The sequence below is a fragment of the Balaenoptera ricei genome, chromosome 2 (genome assembly GCF_028023285.1).
Source record: "Balaenoptera ricei isolate mBalRic1 chromosome 2, mBalRic1.hap2, whole genome shotgun sequence".
NCBI classification, from domain to species: Eukaryota; Metazoa; Chordata; class Mammalia; order Artiodactyla; family Balaenopteridae; genus Balaenoptera; species Balaenoptera ricei.
This window is the reverse complement of record NC_082640.1, coordinates 2,921,154-2,935,431: the sequence shown is the minus strand read 5'-3', so window position 1 is coordinate 2,935,431 and position 14,278 is coordinate 2,921,154. Positions and strand designations below refer to the sequence as shown.

The 14,278-nt window shown below is 40.7% G+C and overlaps 1 protein-coding gene across 47 annotated transcripts in view; it reads left to right on the top strand.

Moving 5' to 3' along the window:
• The window catches only part of ZNF438 (zinc finger protein 438), a 213,670-nt gene that overhangs the window by 141,407 nt on the left and 57,985 nt on the right, over nt 1-14,278 (top strand). For 44 of the 47 annotated variants that reach the window (XR_009499992.1, XR_009499991.1, XR_009499983.1 and 41 more), the window contains one exon: nt 13,234-13,317. Coding sequence is in view for 13 of the 47 variants with exons in the window: in XM_059909665.1 (XP_059765648.1) it covers nt 13,234-13,317 (84 nt within the window). In the remaining 34 variants the exon portion in view is untranslated. Of the gene's footprint in view, nt 1-13,231; nt 13,318-14,278 lie in introns of those variants that run through there. The other 3 variants (XR_009500024.1, XM_059909669.1, XM_059909801.1) reach the window with 2 other exon arrangements.

Sequence of the window (14,278 nt, the reverse complement as noted above, 5' to 3'; positions counted from 1 at the left end):
CATAAGGTGACTTATTTCCTGGAACTAAGAACAAAAAATCCAATTACATACGAAAGTTGATTTCTTTTGGTAAATTACTTGAGTGTCTATGGATTCCTGGTTTATCAGACAACGTCCCCTTTACTGAGAGCAGGCCATCTCATTCCACATAAAACTCACAGACCCCAGCACCTCAGCTGGCAATTTAGCTGGCGCTAACAGATGTCAAATGAAGTGACAGAGTATTGGCTTTAATGAAGCAGAATGACACGTGTTCTAGTGAGAAGGATGTATGCAGTATATATATTCATGCACACGTATGCACACACAACGCACATGTAGAGAGAGGGAAGATGTTCGCTTATACATTTTTGACCTATTTCTTCCCACATACCCGTTTAACAAAAAGAAACATAAAAGAAACCGTTTCCCCTCCATATGAATTTTTAAAAAGAAAATCATGGTTTTCTTTTTTAGCAAGAGCTCCTGGACCTTTCAGGAAAGCAGTTTACAGGTGGAGATAGAGTCATTTCTGAATAAAGAATAACTAAATTTTCCTCAGTATAAACGGCAAAGTCTAACCTTTAAGAGGAATTCAAGTCTTTCCCCGGCCTCTCCTGATTCTCTTCCCTGCAGAAGGTTTGATATGTGTGTGAGAAAAATAATGCCTTTAAATGATTCAAAACTGGGCTTCCTTAGTGGAAGGTGTAACTGTTAGTGAAAGGAGGGCATTTGCTTTAAAGACCCCTGAACTGGAGAGAACACTCTTTGTTCGCTCTGCCAAAATGAAAGGTGGTGGCGTAACTGTGAAGAGCGTGGCGTCTGTCTGAAAGTCATTTCTGCCCCTGAAGTGCATAACCTTGGGTACATCACTTGACCTTAACTTTCTCATCTATAAATCTGTAAAATGAAGAAAGTAAGCCCTACGCTCTAGGTGATGTGGGGATTAAAGGAGGTAATACATGTAAATCACTCTGCACACTGCTCCCCGCGGAGCAGGCCCTTACGAGGTGACAGCGGCTCTTGCTCTCAGGGGTGCTCCTTACCATGTGGGCCCTGTCCGCCTGCGGAGGCCCATGCGGGGAGATGGGCACGGCTGCCTCCTGCTGCGGATGGCTCGCAGCCTTCAAAGGCCACGCGGGATCCAGGGGCCCTCGTGGGGAGTGAACGCAGAGCAGAGCCCCGGCTGGCTTCTCATCCAGGCCCGTGGCCAGAGGGAGAGTAAGAGCCCTGGAGAATCGCACACGTCCTAGCCCCAGACACTAGGGCAAGAGAGCGGACGGGGGTGATGGGGCGTGGGGAGAGCAGGCCCTCGCTGGAAATTAGAAGTGTGCATGCCCGTGAGCGTTTCGGTATGTGTCCCTTGGAAGATTTCTGCGCTTGTAGCTGATCAAGGGTTTGGCAGCTCAGCGTCCGAGCTGGCATGACCTCCTTCCTCCGAGCAGGCGAGGAGAGGTTTGGCTGCTTAGAAGAGAGGGTGTTGGACTGAGCGTCAGGACAGCTGCGTCCTGTCCCGGCTATAGCTCCAACCAGCTGTGCGCCGCCAGACGAGTTATTTTGCCCCTAAGCCTGGGTTTCTTACTAGCGAAGCCAGGATTCCTTGCCGTTCTTTCCCAGCTCTAGCAGGTTATGAGTCAGGGTGAGTAACTGAGCAACGAGCTGCTGGGTTTCTGGCTGACACAGGGACGTAAAGCTTGTCTCCACTCACACCTCTTGCCTACTTTGCTCTCCTCAAGGTTTACTTTGTTTTGGTTTTGTGTCTACCTCTCTGAGCTGCTGTGTAAGCTTAGTTATTACCTCCATTGACTTGACCAAAGTATAAGATGCCCTCAGGCCTAGCGAGGAGGATTCAGCAGCTCTCGCAGATTCTGCATCAGTCTTTCCTGGGACCAAAGATGTGTGAGCCCCAAACCCAGAATCTGACAGAGAAAGAGATACAATAACTAAAAGATCTCAGTTAATCGAGGGCCTCAGTGTAATAGTCACTCTACCTACAACTTGACATCCGTTGTTTTATTTAATGCTCACAATATAATCTTTATTTCTGTGGTTCAGGGAGATAAGATTTTTTTTTACCAAGGTCACCAACCAGTTCAGTGACTGAGCTAAGATTGGAACCTAGATCCATCAAAATCCAAGACTGTTTGTCCCCTGTGTCATACTGTAAATTTATAAAGAAGATCTCTAATCTATTTTTAGATCATCCCCCTTTTTTTCCTCTGATGAAACATTGTGCTTAATTAAATATATGAATGCTTAAAGCTATTTCAATCCAAAGTAAGCAGAAATTAGAATTTGTATCATGGGAAATTATATTGGTAAGGAAAACTATGAGGCCTAAGAATTGCCCCGTTATTCATTAATTTACTCATTTATCAAATGCTTTCTGTGTGTCCTGGATTACTATTAATATTTTTTAACAAAGAAAAATGCCAGCTTTTTAAATTATGATTTTGTTTTCATTTCTTTCATCAAATATAATCACTAATGGGACATGAGAAGTTTGCTGATCACATGTCATTCATTAATTAAATGCTGAGTGATTTATGTAATGAACTAGTGATGGCTGTCTATAAATTACAGCACTTTCAGATTTCAGACTTGTAAGCACACGCGCACGCACACAGGCGCACACATGCACATTATACATGTTAATGTATGAAATTCAGGTAGGACATCACAGCAGAGTTGTGGAGCTTAAGAAAATCCATGGCATCATGTATGACACTATCTTCTAACAAAATTTCATACGGTGCAAGCAGATTTAATGATCACCAAGACAGTACTTACCAGGAGCTATGCCAGATGCCATGAGGGATCCAAAGATAAATCAGACAGAAGCCTGCGCTCTTACAAAACACAAAATCCTAGTAGAACAGCAGACATGTGTGTAATTAACCAGAATAAAGCATGACAAATGCTGTATTAGACCTGAGTGTGACGTACTTGGAGAACAGTCGGTTGAGCCAGAAGTTTGAGGCCGGTCAGGAAACACGACAGGAGGTAGCGTTTGCTCAGGATGTGAGCACAAGTGTAGAAGTCAGTCAGGTGGGGTTTAGGGGTCACAGGATGTGGATTAAAGCTAAGAAAGGACTAGAGGAAACTAATTAGAAATTCCAGTGCCTTCTATTTAAATGTTTCCTAATTTTGGATAAAGAAGTTAACATTGTAACATCACTCAGGTAATCTGTACTATATTAAAAGCTTTCCATAATAATAGTGTTGTTATTATCCCTTTCTGTGTGAAAGTATTACTTATAGAATCTCCAGAAGTTCATCAGACTTATTTTGTTACAATTTTCTATCTTCTCATGCATTCAGGATTTGGAGATAGGATTTATGGTTTTCCCACACTTTCTTTTTTTGTTTGGTATTTTCAAATGATAAGCTAATAAAAATTTAAGGACATGTATTTTGTGTTGAAAAACAGCAAATTGTAGCAAGTGATAAACCATGTTTTGGAAAAAAAAAAAAGGCATGAAAACAACATGATAAGGCCAACTACAGTCATAACTTCCACTTTAAATTTGTTCAAGGAAAGAAAACCACCACAGTGATTGAAAATGCAAAAGCATTGATTTACTTGCCAGATGAGGAAACACACAAGTGAGCAGCCTTGCCAAATGGTTCTGTTAGAGGGACAGTTTACGTTTGTTATGTGCCAGGAAGAAGTTGACTGTAGTTGTGCCAGTTAAGGATTGAAGTGAGCACCTTGGAGAGGGCAGGATGAGTGTCAAGTCCCCACACAGTTAATTAATACAAGTCCCACTGTTCATTGGTCAGGAAAGAGTCTTAGGTCCAGGGAGGGTCTGTTTTGCTGGAGCCATTCAAAACTCTTAGATACTCGCCAGCTTTGCAATTCAGTTTTGCCATTTCCTAGGCAAGTCTGCTGTGAGTAGAAAGGTCTTAGAGGTCTTCTAACACTTTTCTCGGCTCTGTCATAACATTTGTATAGTTAAAACATAGTTATCAAATTGTGAGTGCTATTTTTATTCAGTGAGAGTAAGAATAAATGGCGCTGAGAAAATGGCAGATGCTTTGAGGCATCTTACTTCTTTTGAGTAAGAAGTAGTGGGTCTTAATGACCCCCTTCAGAAACACTGCAGTTAGCTAAACACGCTCTGTACCATGCCTACTAATTTTCAAAACCTGTGCATTATTTAACTGTGACGCCAATAGCCATTACTGTCTTTCATGTGAATTCAGATTTGGAGCTGTGAAAAAAAAACAAACAAACCTAGATTTTTCTGATTCAGTGAAATACTTTAAAAATAATCATGGCACAGCCTAAAAATATATTCTTATGTCTTATAGACGTAAAAAGCTGTACTTAACGTCTTGCAGAAATAAACATTTTCGGTATTAGTGAATATAGAATTTTTGAACTAAAGGAACACTTGGGCTAGGTAGTTAATAATCTTCTAATTGGGGCTTCCCTGGTGGCGCAGTGGTTGAGAATCTGCCTGCCAATGCAGGGGACATGGGTTCGAGCCCTGGTCTGGGAAGATCCCACATGCCGCAGAGCAACTAGGCCCGTGAGCCACAATTACTGAGCCTGCACGTCTGGAGCCTGTGCTCCGCAACAAGAGAGACTGCGATAATGAGAGGCCCGCGGGCCGCGATGAAGAGCGGCCCCCACTTGCCGCAACTAGAGAAAGCCCTCGCACAGAAACGAAGACCCAACACAGCCATAAATAAATAAATAAATAAATAATGTTCTTTTTTTTTAAGTTTAGGAAAATGATCTTACTTATTTTAGACTCTTAGTATCAGTTGGGTTCTTTATGTAAACTTCTTAATGAATTTTCTGTCTTTGGCGGGCTTCAAAGCATCCTGGCATGTAGTGGTTTCTCAAATACATATTAAATTTTGTTAAAAGTGCTTTAAACTCTCAAACATTTTTTTAAAAAATCATATTGCTCAGATGCTATGAAAAGATTTTAATCTTTGTTTTTTATGAAACACCAAGCTGAAGTTGTCAAGTCTATGTGTTCACTTAACAAATATTTATTGCCTTTGGAGGGGCAATGAGCAAGGAGCAAAGGGGGAAAAAAGAAAACCAAACTAAGCTCTACTCTCTTATAGCTGAGTTTCAATGAATAAAACTGGGCTGTCTATCCAAGCAGGAGTTGACCTTTTATGAGGATTCAACCTAAGAATGCCTTATTGTCTTGTTACCTAACTAAAGTTTCACCCTTTGAACATGGTATTGGAGATGTTTCCTAATCTCCTTTCCTGTCTTTTGTCCTCCCCTCCCCTCTCAGTCTGGGGAAAGAACACCAAGCAAGAGCTGGACAGCTGAGCTCTGGTTATTCTTCTGCCCTTCTTTCTAGGCTCTGTGATCTTGGCTAAATCTGTGAGCCTCAGTCCTTTCATCTTTCAAATGGGGATGTTAATTTTGGTCTGACACAGTCCAATGAGATAAGGTACTGTTGGTTCTCGTCATTTGCAGCCGTCACATTCTGTAAAGTCACCACAAACACTGAATTAGCTAATACTGCACCGTGGCTCCTACGGGAAATGCAGGGTTAGGTTTCCTGTGCGCCTTTGGTCATTTTCATCAGTTATCAATACAAACCCTGGCTTTATGTGCGTTTCCGTTTAAAGACACCTCACTGAATATATCTTGTTGATTCCTTGATTAATTGGCCTCACAGACGCAGCATTATAACTCATGCCTGAACAAAGCTTATTGAACACACGTATTTTTTTCCATGAGGCACATCAGACTCTTCTAATGCTTAGGAACACTGCACAGCGTATCAGCACTATGCTCGAGGGCTGTTTTAAACAGTGAAATCACTAACAAAAAGGAAAAAAAAAATTTTAATGTGGTGCTAAATAGACTGCAAAAAGGACACTTGTTTACAGTATGGAAGCAGAAACAAGGCAGAGCATCAACTACTGCTAGGAAGGTGACGCACACTTTTTGCCTGTGCATGTCTACACATGACCATGACAGTGCCACCAGTATGGATTTGGGGGTTGCAAATAAACTTTAGCAAGCAGGTGAATGCACAAATATAGAATCTGCAAGTGAGGCTCAACCATGTATGAATGCACTTTGTAAACTCTTAGAGCACAATATAAATCTCAGAGTCAGTTACAGAATAAAAGTTCTTTTGGAAGGCAGATGTAATAACTTTGTGTAAAGTTGATATGATCAGTGTCAAGTTAATCAAGTAATAAGTATATTATTTGAAAGTGACCACAAGTTCTTAGCTCAGTAAAGCTACAAAGACAACTCTTGCTGTGAACTCTGGCTCTTCAGGGCTCACATTTAATACACAGTAGCAAAGAGAAGCACTGTAATTTGATGCTTTGCACTTAGTGGTTAAGGTGGCTTTGTGACCTCATTAAAGGGGGGGAGGGGCATTCCCTATGTTTTACCAAAATATTATGTTTCTAAATATGTGACATTCATATGGAAACATTTTGATCTTAACTATTGGTGTAAGTGCTGTTCTTGGCCTTTTGGTACCATTTTATATTGCAGACCAAGTACAAATTGACATTTTCAAGCTGGTTTTGGTTAACTCCTTAATGTTGGAAATTGGAACTTTCCAGTGTAATAACCTCTGCAAAATACTGCTGTATTAGTATGTTATGCTGTCGACAGAAGTACAAATGGAAAACACACACATATCTATAGAAATTTCCTTGTAGAACAAAATGGAAATGACTTGGGTGGCCTAAACCTTATCAGGTAGACCTCATATTGGGAGTTATTCTTCTATTTGAGATAAAATACTAGAGTCTGGAATATTCTTTTTAGTAAATTCGGTTTATGAGTATCTCTGTTGTTTGAAATAGCCAGATTTCCACTGCTTAAAAAGCAGGCTACCCACCAGATCATCTCCTCTGGCCTGTATCAGTGTCACTGTAGCCACTCGGCAGCAGAGTCTCTCAGAAATTCCAATTAACCATGTAAATGTGTTTCATAGCATCACATCTCACTTTGTCAGAACCCCTGCTGCCTTTCTATCATTAACATAAATGCAGGTGCAAACAGCATTTATGTACTTTGATAGGAAGCAGTTGGAGACATCTCACCGTGGGACCCAACATTTTCAGATTGTATACATCTGTTCAGATAATGTATGCGGCCCCAGCGACATGAACACAAGGATGGGAACATCTGCCCCTGAGACCATTTGCCATATAGCAGGTGCTTACATCTTTATTTATGCAGATAGTTGGTGTGATAAGCTGAGTGGGGATAAAGGAAAGAATTTCGACAGCGGTATTTAGATGTTATGCAAACCAGAAGTATAGGCTAGGTATTTTATGTTTGTAAAAGTCTGCTACTAATAGGAATAGAAATTTGTAAGTCTAGTCATGCTTTGAATGAACATGTTGTTCTTGTCTTTAAATTAATTGGCACCAAAACCCTAAAAACATTTACAGAAATTCCGACATCCAACTTATATTAGAAATAGCAACTTATTATTTTGGTTTTGATAAAGTAACTTTAAATGATTTTGAATGCATTTTGCTAAAAGTTCTGAAAGAAAAACAGTGCTCTGTTTTTTTCAAAGATTATAATACTACTAAGAGAATCTTGTGATGATATTTCTTAAAATTAGAGAAAAATTACAAATGTCATTAGTTTTAATATGTTATAAGATGTTCCATGAATATAAATTGAGTAAAATAAATTTCAAAGCATTAATATTTATAATATTTTTGTCAAAAAAATTTTTTATTTAAGCTGTATTCTAACATTTCCAACTAGTGATATTTAATTATAATTTATATTTTTATTAGGATAAATTACCTTTGAACACTTCATTTTCACAACTCTGTCTCATGGATCTGCCATATTATATTCTCACAAGGGAAGAAGCGTGAAGGAAACAAAAACTTATCAACCAAAAGCAAGACATTTCCAGATTTTATTTTCTATTCTCATTCACATACACAACAAAAAAAATCAGAATCTTGAAAGAACTTGAACTAGATTTCATATAGTCGGCAGTTCTCAAACATTTTAGTTTCAGGCGCCTTTACACTGGAGGACTCAAAGAATATTTGTTTATGTCAATAGTGTCAAATGGGATTTACCATATTTGAGATTATAAACTGAAAAGCTATGTATTTGTGAATTCATTTCAAAATAACAGTAATCTCACTACAGCTTAACATAAATAACATATTTTGTGTAATTGGCTATATTTTCCAAAGCAAAAAAATTAGTGAGAAGACTAGCATTGATTTATGTTTTTTGCAAATCTTTATAAAGTCTGACTTCACTGAAAATGGTAGGAGTCTCCTATCTGGTCCTGTATTCAGTATGTTGTGATATATTGTTTATGTTGATGTATTTGAAGAAAACCCAGCTTTACAGTAACTGGAAAGGGAGGGAGTATTTTAATAGCCTTTTCAGATAATTGTGGATAATATTCTTTGCTACTACACCAAAATGTGTCAGATAACTATACCTGAGTTTAAAGGAGTCAGGTAACAGCTTAAAGTTTAGTTGTAATGTGAAATTTGAAACCATGTCAGTGTACTTCTTGTATTCTGTTACGTTTTGGTCCATCGTGCAATGTGTATTAGAAAACAGGTCACTGAGTTATGCAGATCTTCTATATATGTCATTTTATACAATATTTTAAAAATCATATTTGTTAAAATAACCCGCAGTCTCACCTGAAAAATCACTAAGTATAGGGAAGCTTCAATCTCTTGGTGATGGATTCAAGTTTTCCAAAATTCTAATGCTGCTCGAAAGAGTGATTTTTATCATTGGCCATGGATACTGCCACATGTTTTTTCTTGTAATGACAAGCTTCGTTCATTCAGTTCTGAGAAAATGTCCGCGAGGTACCCAGGTCTGAATATGTTCTCTCAACATATGTCTGTCAGATGTTCTTTCAAGTCAAGATGGTTATTCCATGAAGAGCAGCTAGTTCAGCTTCAGACCATCACGTGAGCACTGTTCCTCGTGGCCACCGTCATGCCTCAGTGAGCAGCGGAAGTGCTCTGGGGGGGATGAACTGTGTCGTCGTACAGAATTTTTAAAAGGCCTGCAAGGATCAAGGTTTAAGAAAACTGAAAGTTCATCCTGCTTTTTTGTTCTACTGAGGGAGTATGGTGGCAAAGGATATGGCTGCTTGGACAGTTTGCTGTCACTGCCTGAGTTCACTTTTACCCAGTTACCTCCTTTGCTCCATCAATGCAACAGGTGCAGAGGCCAACAGGGTAGAAAAGGCAAGTGACATCTTATTACAAGTATGAAAAGAGAGTGCGGGGACCCTCCCCAGGTTGGCAGACCATACTTTGAGAAACCATGCTCTAGTCTAATCCTCCCTTGGTAAAAAGAGAAAATTAAGGCCAGGAAAGACGACGAACTCGCGCAGGCTCTCTCCAGCAGTAAGTGAAAGGACCAAAGCCAGGCCTCTGTTCTCCTTCTTGCATGGAATGCAACTCGTCTTGTTTCCCCCGAGGAGCTTCCCCCTCACCACCCAAAAAAGGAAATTTCTCAGATGCTCTGTCCAGTTGACTAAAGGGGCGGGACTTACCACATGAGGAATTTAGAAATTCTTTCAGCATTTTCAGACTTTTTCATTCAGTCCTAATGTTCTTCATTGACCTCAGTTTTGGAAGCAAGTGCAATAGGATTTGAAAAAAATCTGGGAAATTTATATTATAACTGAAATTATAAAAGACCTTAGTAATGATGTTTTTCCTGTCATTTTTGCTCATCATAAAAAACCTCTTTAAGTCGGTACCTAAAAGTGTTATTAAATTGATTGTGTAATTGATGCTTTAAAAAAGTTACATTTTGACATAAGCCTAGAGGGTTTGTTCATCAGAAGCTCTGTAAAAGGCCACCATGGAGTTTGGGATTAAAATATACACACTACTATATATAAAACAGATAACCAACAAGGACCTACTGTATAGCACAGGGAACTCTACTCAATATCTTGTAGTAACCTATAATGGAAAAGAATCTAAAAGAGAATAGATACACATGTATACATATAACTGAATCACTTTGCTGTACACCTGAAACTAACATAACATTGTAAATAAACTGTATTTCAATAAAAATTAAAAAAAGAAGAAGAAAAGAAGAAGAAGAGGAAGGCCACCATGGAAGAAGACTGGCTTTTAAGCACTAGGGCATTGTGAAGGGACTCCCTCTGTGTTAATTTCCTTAAAATCTTAAATTTCCTGTAAGCCTCCAGTAACCATGCTGTAGACTCCTGTTAGAAAAAGGAAGCGCAAGCTCTCTCTCCTGATGGTCACACTCTGATTGGAAAAGGTTAGTCAAAAGGATCTTTATTTTCCCAGCATAGAGATGGATGGTGTGGCACTCACAGCCGCTGGAGGAGACCGACAATATAAACAGAGTCATCGCCAAACCCCTTCCTTAAGTTCAGTGTGTTGGAACGGAAGGAGAGCAGCTTTGGGGCCAGAGTGGGTTCAAACCCCTCTCTCACCTACCAGCTTGTGACCTCGCCAGGAACATTCAGGTCCTGCATCTGCGGCCCAGAGACGTTACTCTCGAGAGCGGGTGAACGATGAAGTGAGACCAGAGCTTAAGCACCGAATCTGACTCTTGACGGAGGGACATTTCAGTCCTTCACAAGGGGGTTTAAGGGTTTAGGGTGAGGAAGGATAGAGTTAATAAGTAGAAACGGGGAGCATATACTCTACCTATGGTAAATTTTCTCACAAAGAAAAGAAAGGAGATAGGGCAGTAGCTTGAAGAGGAGAGAAAGCCCAAGGATTACTTATGGTTGTTGGTTTTGTTTGTATAGTTTCTCTCCAGCAAAAGCACAGAAGAAAGCAAGACAATACAGCTGAGAGCTATCAGGTCACTCATTTAGTGAATAACATATTGTGTGATGGCCACGTACCAGACAGGGACTAGGGACTGAGGTCCTGGCAGTGAACAAAGCCAGCCCCTGCTTTCTTGGAGCTTACATTCTAGTGGGAGGAGACAGGTGATATAATCTCATTATAAACATAAGTGCTGTGAAGGACAATTAAAGAGTTGAGCGCCTTGGGCGGAGCACTGCCTTCAGGTGGGATGGTCGGGAAGGCCTCCTGAATGCCGGGGCTCGCTGATGGTGTAGGAGCCTGGAGGCAGCAGAGGGGCCTGGAGACAAGAGTGGGTGCAGCACAGCATTGGGAAACCCCATTTCCTGATTCTGAGATACACATCTTCTCACCTTTCGTGTTTCAGGACTCGGGGCATATGGTGTATATTTAGAGCAATAGGGCCTCGCCCTCCTGACCCCCTCCCCAGGAGAAAGTAACCATATTTGTGTTGCATAATTAAAGAGGAGAGTTCAGAAGTAGGAAGCAGGGGCAGTGACCTCTCTCTTCCGCACGAGGTGTCAGTCACTTGAAGCTGCTATAACAAAGTACCATGGACCGAGTGGCTTCCAAACAACAGAAATTTATTTCTCAAGTTCTAGAGGCTGAAAGCCCAAGATCAGGTGCCAGCATGGTCAGGTTCTGGTGAGAGCCCTCTTCTGGGTGGCAGGCTGCCATCTTCTCAGTGTACCCTCCTGTAGCAGAGAGAGAGGAAGAGAAGTCTCTGGGGTCCCTCTTATAAGGGCACCAATCCCACTCATGAGGGCTCCACCCTCGTGACCTAATTAACTCCTAATACCATTACACTGGAGGTTATCATTTCAATATGTGAATTTGGGGGTGGGGAGGGAAGGCACAAATACTCAGTTCATTGCAAGGTCAGTGCCAAAAATCACTGACAAGAGCAAGAGCCATGGGGGAAGGGTAGGGTGGGGCAGAGGGGCGGGGCCTCAGACGAGCAGTGGGAGAAACCTGGGCTGGTCCCAGGGAGGGACTGAAGGGAGTCTGCTAGGACAAGAAACTGGCTGTGGAATCAGTCTGCAGTCTCAGACTGGAAACCTGACATTTATGATGTTGTCTCGTGTTCACAGCGGTTGGATTTCTCCAGCACCAGGCAGCAGGCAGTGGGAGTGGAAAGCACGGGGGAAGTAGGGGAACCAGGCGGGGTGAGCACTGTGGAAAGACGCACAGAATGCTGGGAGTATCCAGGGATGATCAGGCAGGAAGCCAACTCCAGGACCAGGAGTATTTACCTAAGCACACACACCTAGGAACGTGCAGCGCCTCGGGGAAAAGAGAACGCAGGTGGACTGTGTCATCACTCCATCCCCCCGGAGAAAATGGGGAGTTAACTCTTACACGTTCCTAACCTGCGGACGAGAGTAAATGTTTCCTTCAGCCAGGTCTGTAGTTGTCATCCAAAGAACAATAAAGATATTGATGGAGGAGAAGCCGGGCAGAATTCAAAAGGAAAGGAGTCCAGATTGGTCCCACAGCTTTCACACTCCGAGGCCTTCGTGGTTTTGTACCTCAGAATCTGTACAGTATATGAGGGTTAGCTCACGGAGGGCCAGACTGGTCAGCTCCGTGGGAATAACTACCACAAACCCAGGACCTCGGTGCCAGCAGTGCCTGGTGCTTCCTTTTCTTTCTCTTTATTTTCTTCCAAGTGTCAGTATCATAGATGGTCTCTCTGTGTTAAGGTAAGATGTACCTTGATTGAAGAAATGAGGAACAGTCAAGATTTAGCAAGCAGGAGTTTTAGGGAATAATTATCCACATAACAAAGAAATACGTGGTGCTGTACATTTGTACTTACAAATCATGAACTATTTGACATAAAAGCTGAAGTATAGAAAGACTTGCAGCAAAAAAAAAAAAAAAAAAAATGTCCTAAATCAGTGTGAGTTGAAGATAAATCAGAAGTGAAGATAAAACATCTGTAAAACTCTACCATAAAGCAGTGGAACCGTTATTTCATTTTTTAAAATGCAGTTTGCACATTCTTTAAAAATGTCTGTTCTATATATATATACAGCAAATCTACTTTTGAAATTATGGTATAAAAATAAGAGTACCTTTGTGATTCCAGTCCCTTGCTTTTAACTATCCTGCTGTTGAAACATTGTGATCTTTACCACTTTAGTTTCATAATCATGGTATTTTGACCAAAAGCAAAAACTTTCTGCACTGTCCTAGTTTAGTTGTTCCAACTGACTGCATGTTCTGATGTTGAAACCTTGTCTTTCTGTTCATCCCACTAAGGAAAAGGTTTTCTTCACCAACTGTCATCCCAGATATGTAACTGTTCCAACTGATATTGAAATATAAGGTGTAAACAGAAGGGGTCCATTTTTAACTCGGTGGTGGAAGATTTCTTGCCCTGAGACGTTTATGTATCTCACTAAAGCCCTTTTGCAGGAGGTGTTTCCCTGCTCACCAGTCCTGTTGAGAAACAGCTGACTCAGAAGAAGTCGGAATCTCCTGGAAAGACAGCATGCACAGGTATTTTTTATATGGGAGTTAGAGCGTCAAACGAAGTGATTTGCTGCTTTCACCTTGATGCGGTTCAGTTAGCAAGGCCTTCTCAGTTTCAGCTGTGTGACTCAACTGAACATTCACAATCCTAGCAATATTAACAGCAAAAAGAATAACAAGGGGATGGGCTTAATAAAGCATCCCTCTGTCTTGCTTTGCGTTCCTCATAGATCATTAGCTCTTAGTTAAATTCTGGTGCTACTCAGTCATTCTTAGATTTGGGTAAAGATACCAAGTTGACTGCTTTGTAATAGTGAATAAAGTCTTGCTCATATTACAGGGTTTTTTTGGTATTTTTTTTTTCTTTTTTGCCAAAAAGATAAGTAACTTCATCTTTCTCAATGCATTAAAAATAAGAATATTTCATAGTTTTCAACTGTTTTTCATCAGAAGCACTTGAAATTAAAAATAGTTCCTCCCAGAAATGAGGACTGATACAGAGGGCTTAATTAAAGTGAAGGAGAAATTCACTGAAATTGAGCATTATTAAAATGTATTTTAAATGTAGTGCTTTTTAAATTTTCATTTGGGACATTAATTATATGACCCAAAAAGAATAATTAGCTACTTGAATTTAACAAAAACCACATTGTGTAATTTTTTTTTTCTTTTATTGCCGTTAATGTTTTAGGTAACCAGCTTTTAAATTTGTTCGTAAAGAATGCTTGTTTCCCCGTGCTTCATGACATATTCACGTATCTAATTTGTTCAATTTTATGGGCTACAGACCCTCTTTGGATGCCAGACTTTTCTTTCTATAAACAAGCTATCTTAAACTTACTTCTTAATGATTCCCCACACCACCACCCCCACCACCCCCACCCCTCCCACCACCCCCCCCACCCCCGGGCAGCATACTGAAATCTACAAGTACTGTCAAAGTTCTGGTTGCCCTGCCCCACCCTCTGAGAGTCCCTGTATTTTCTCT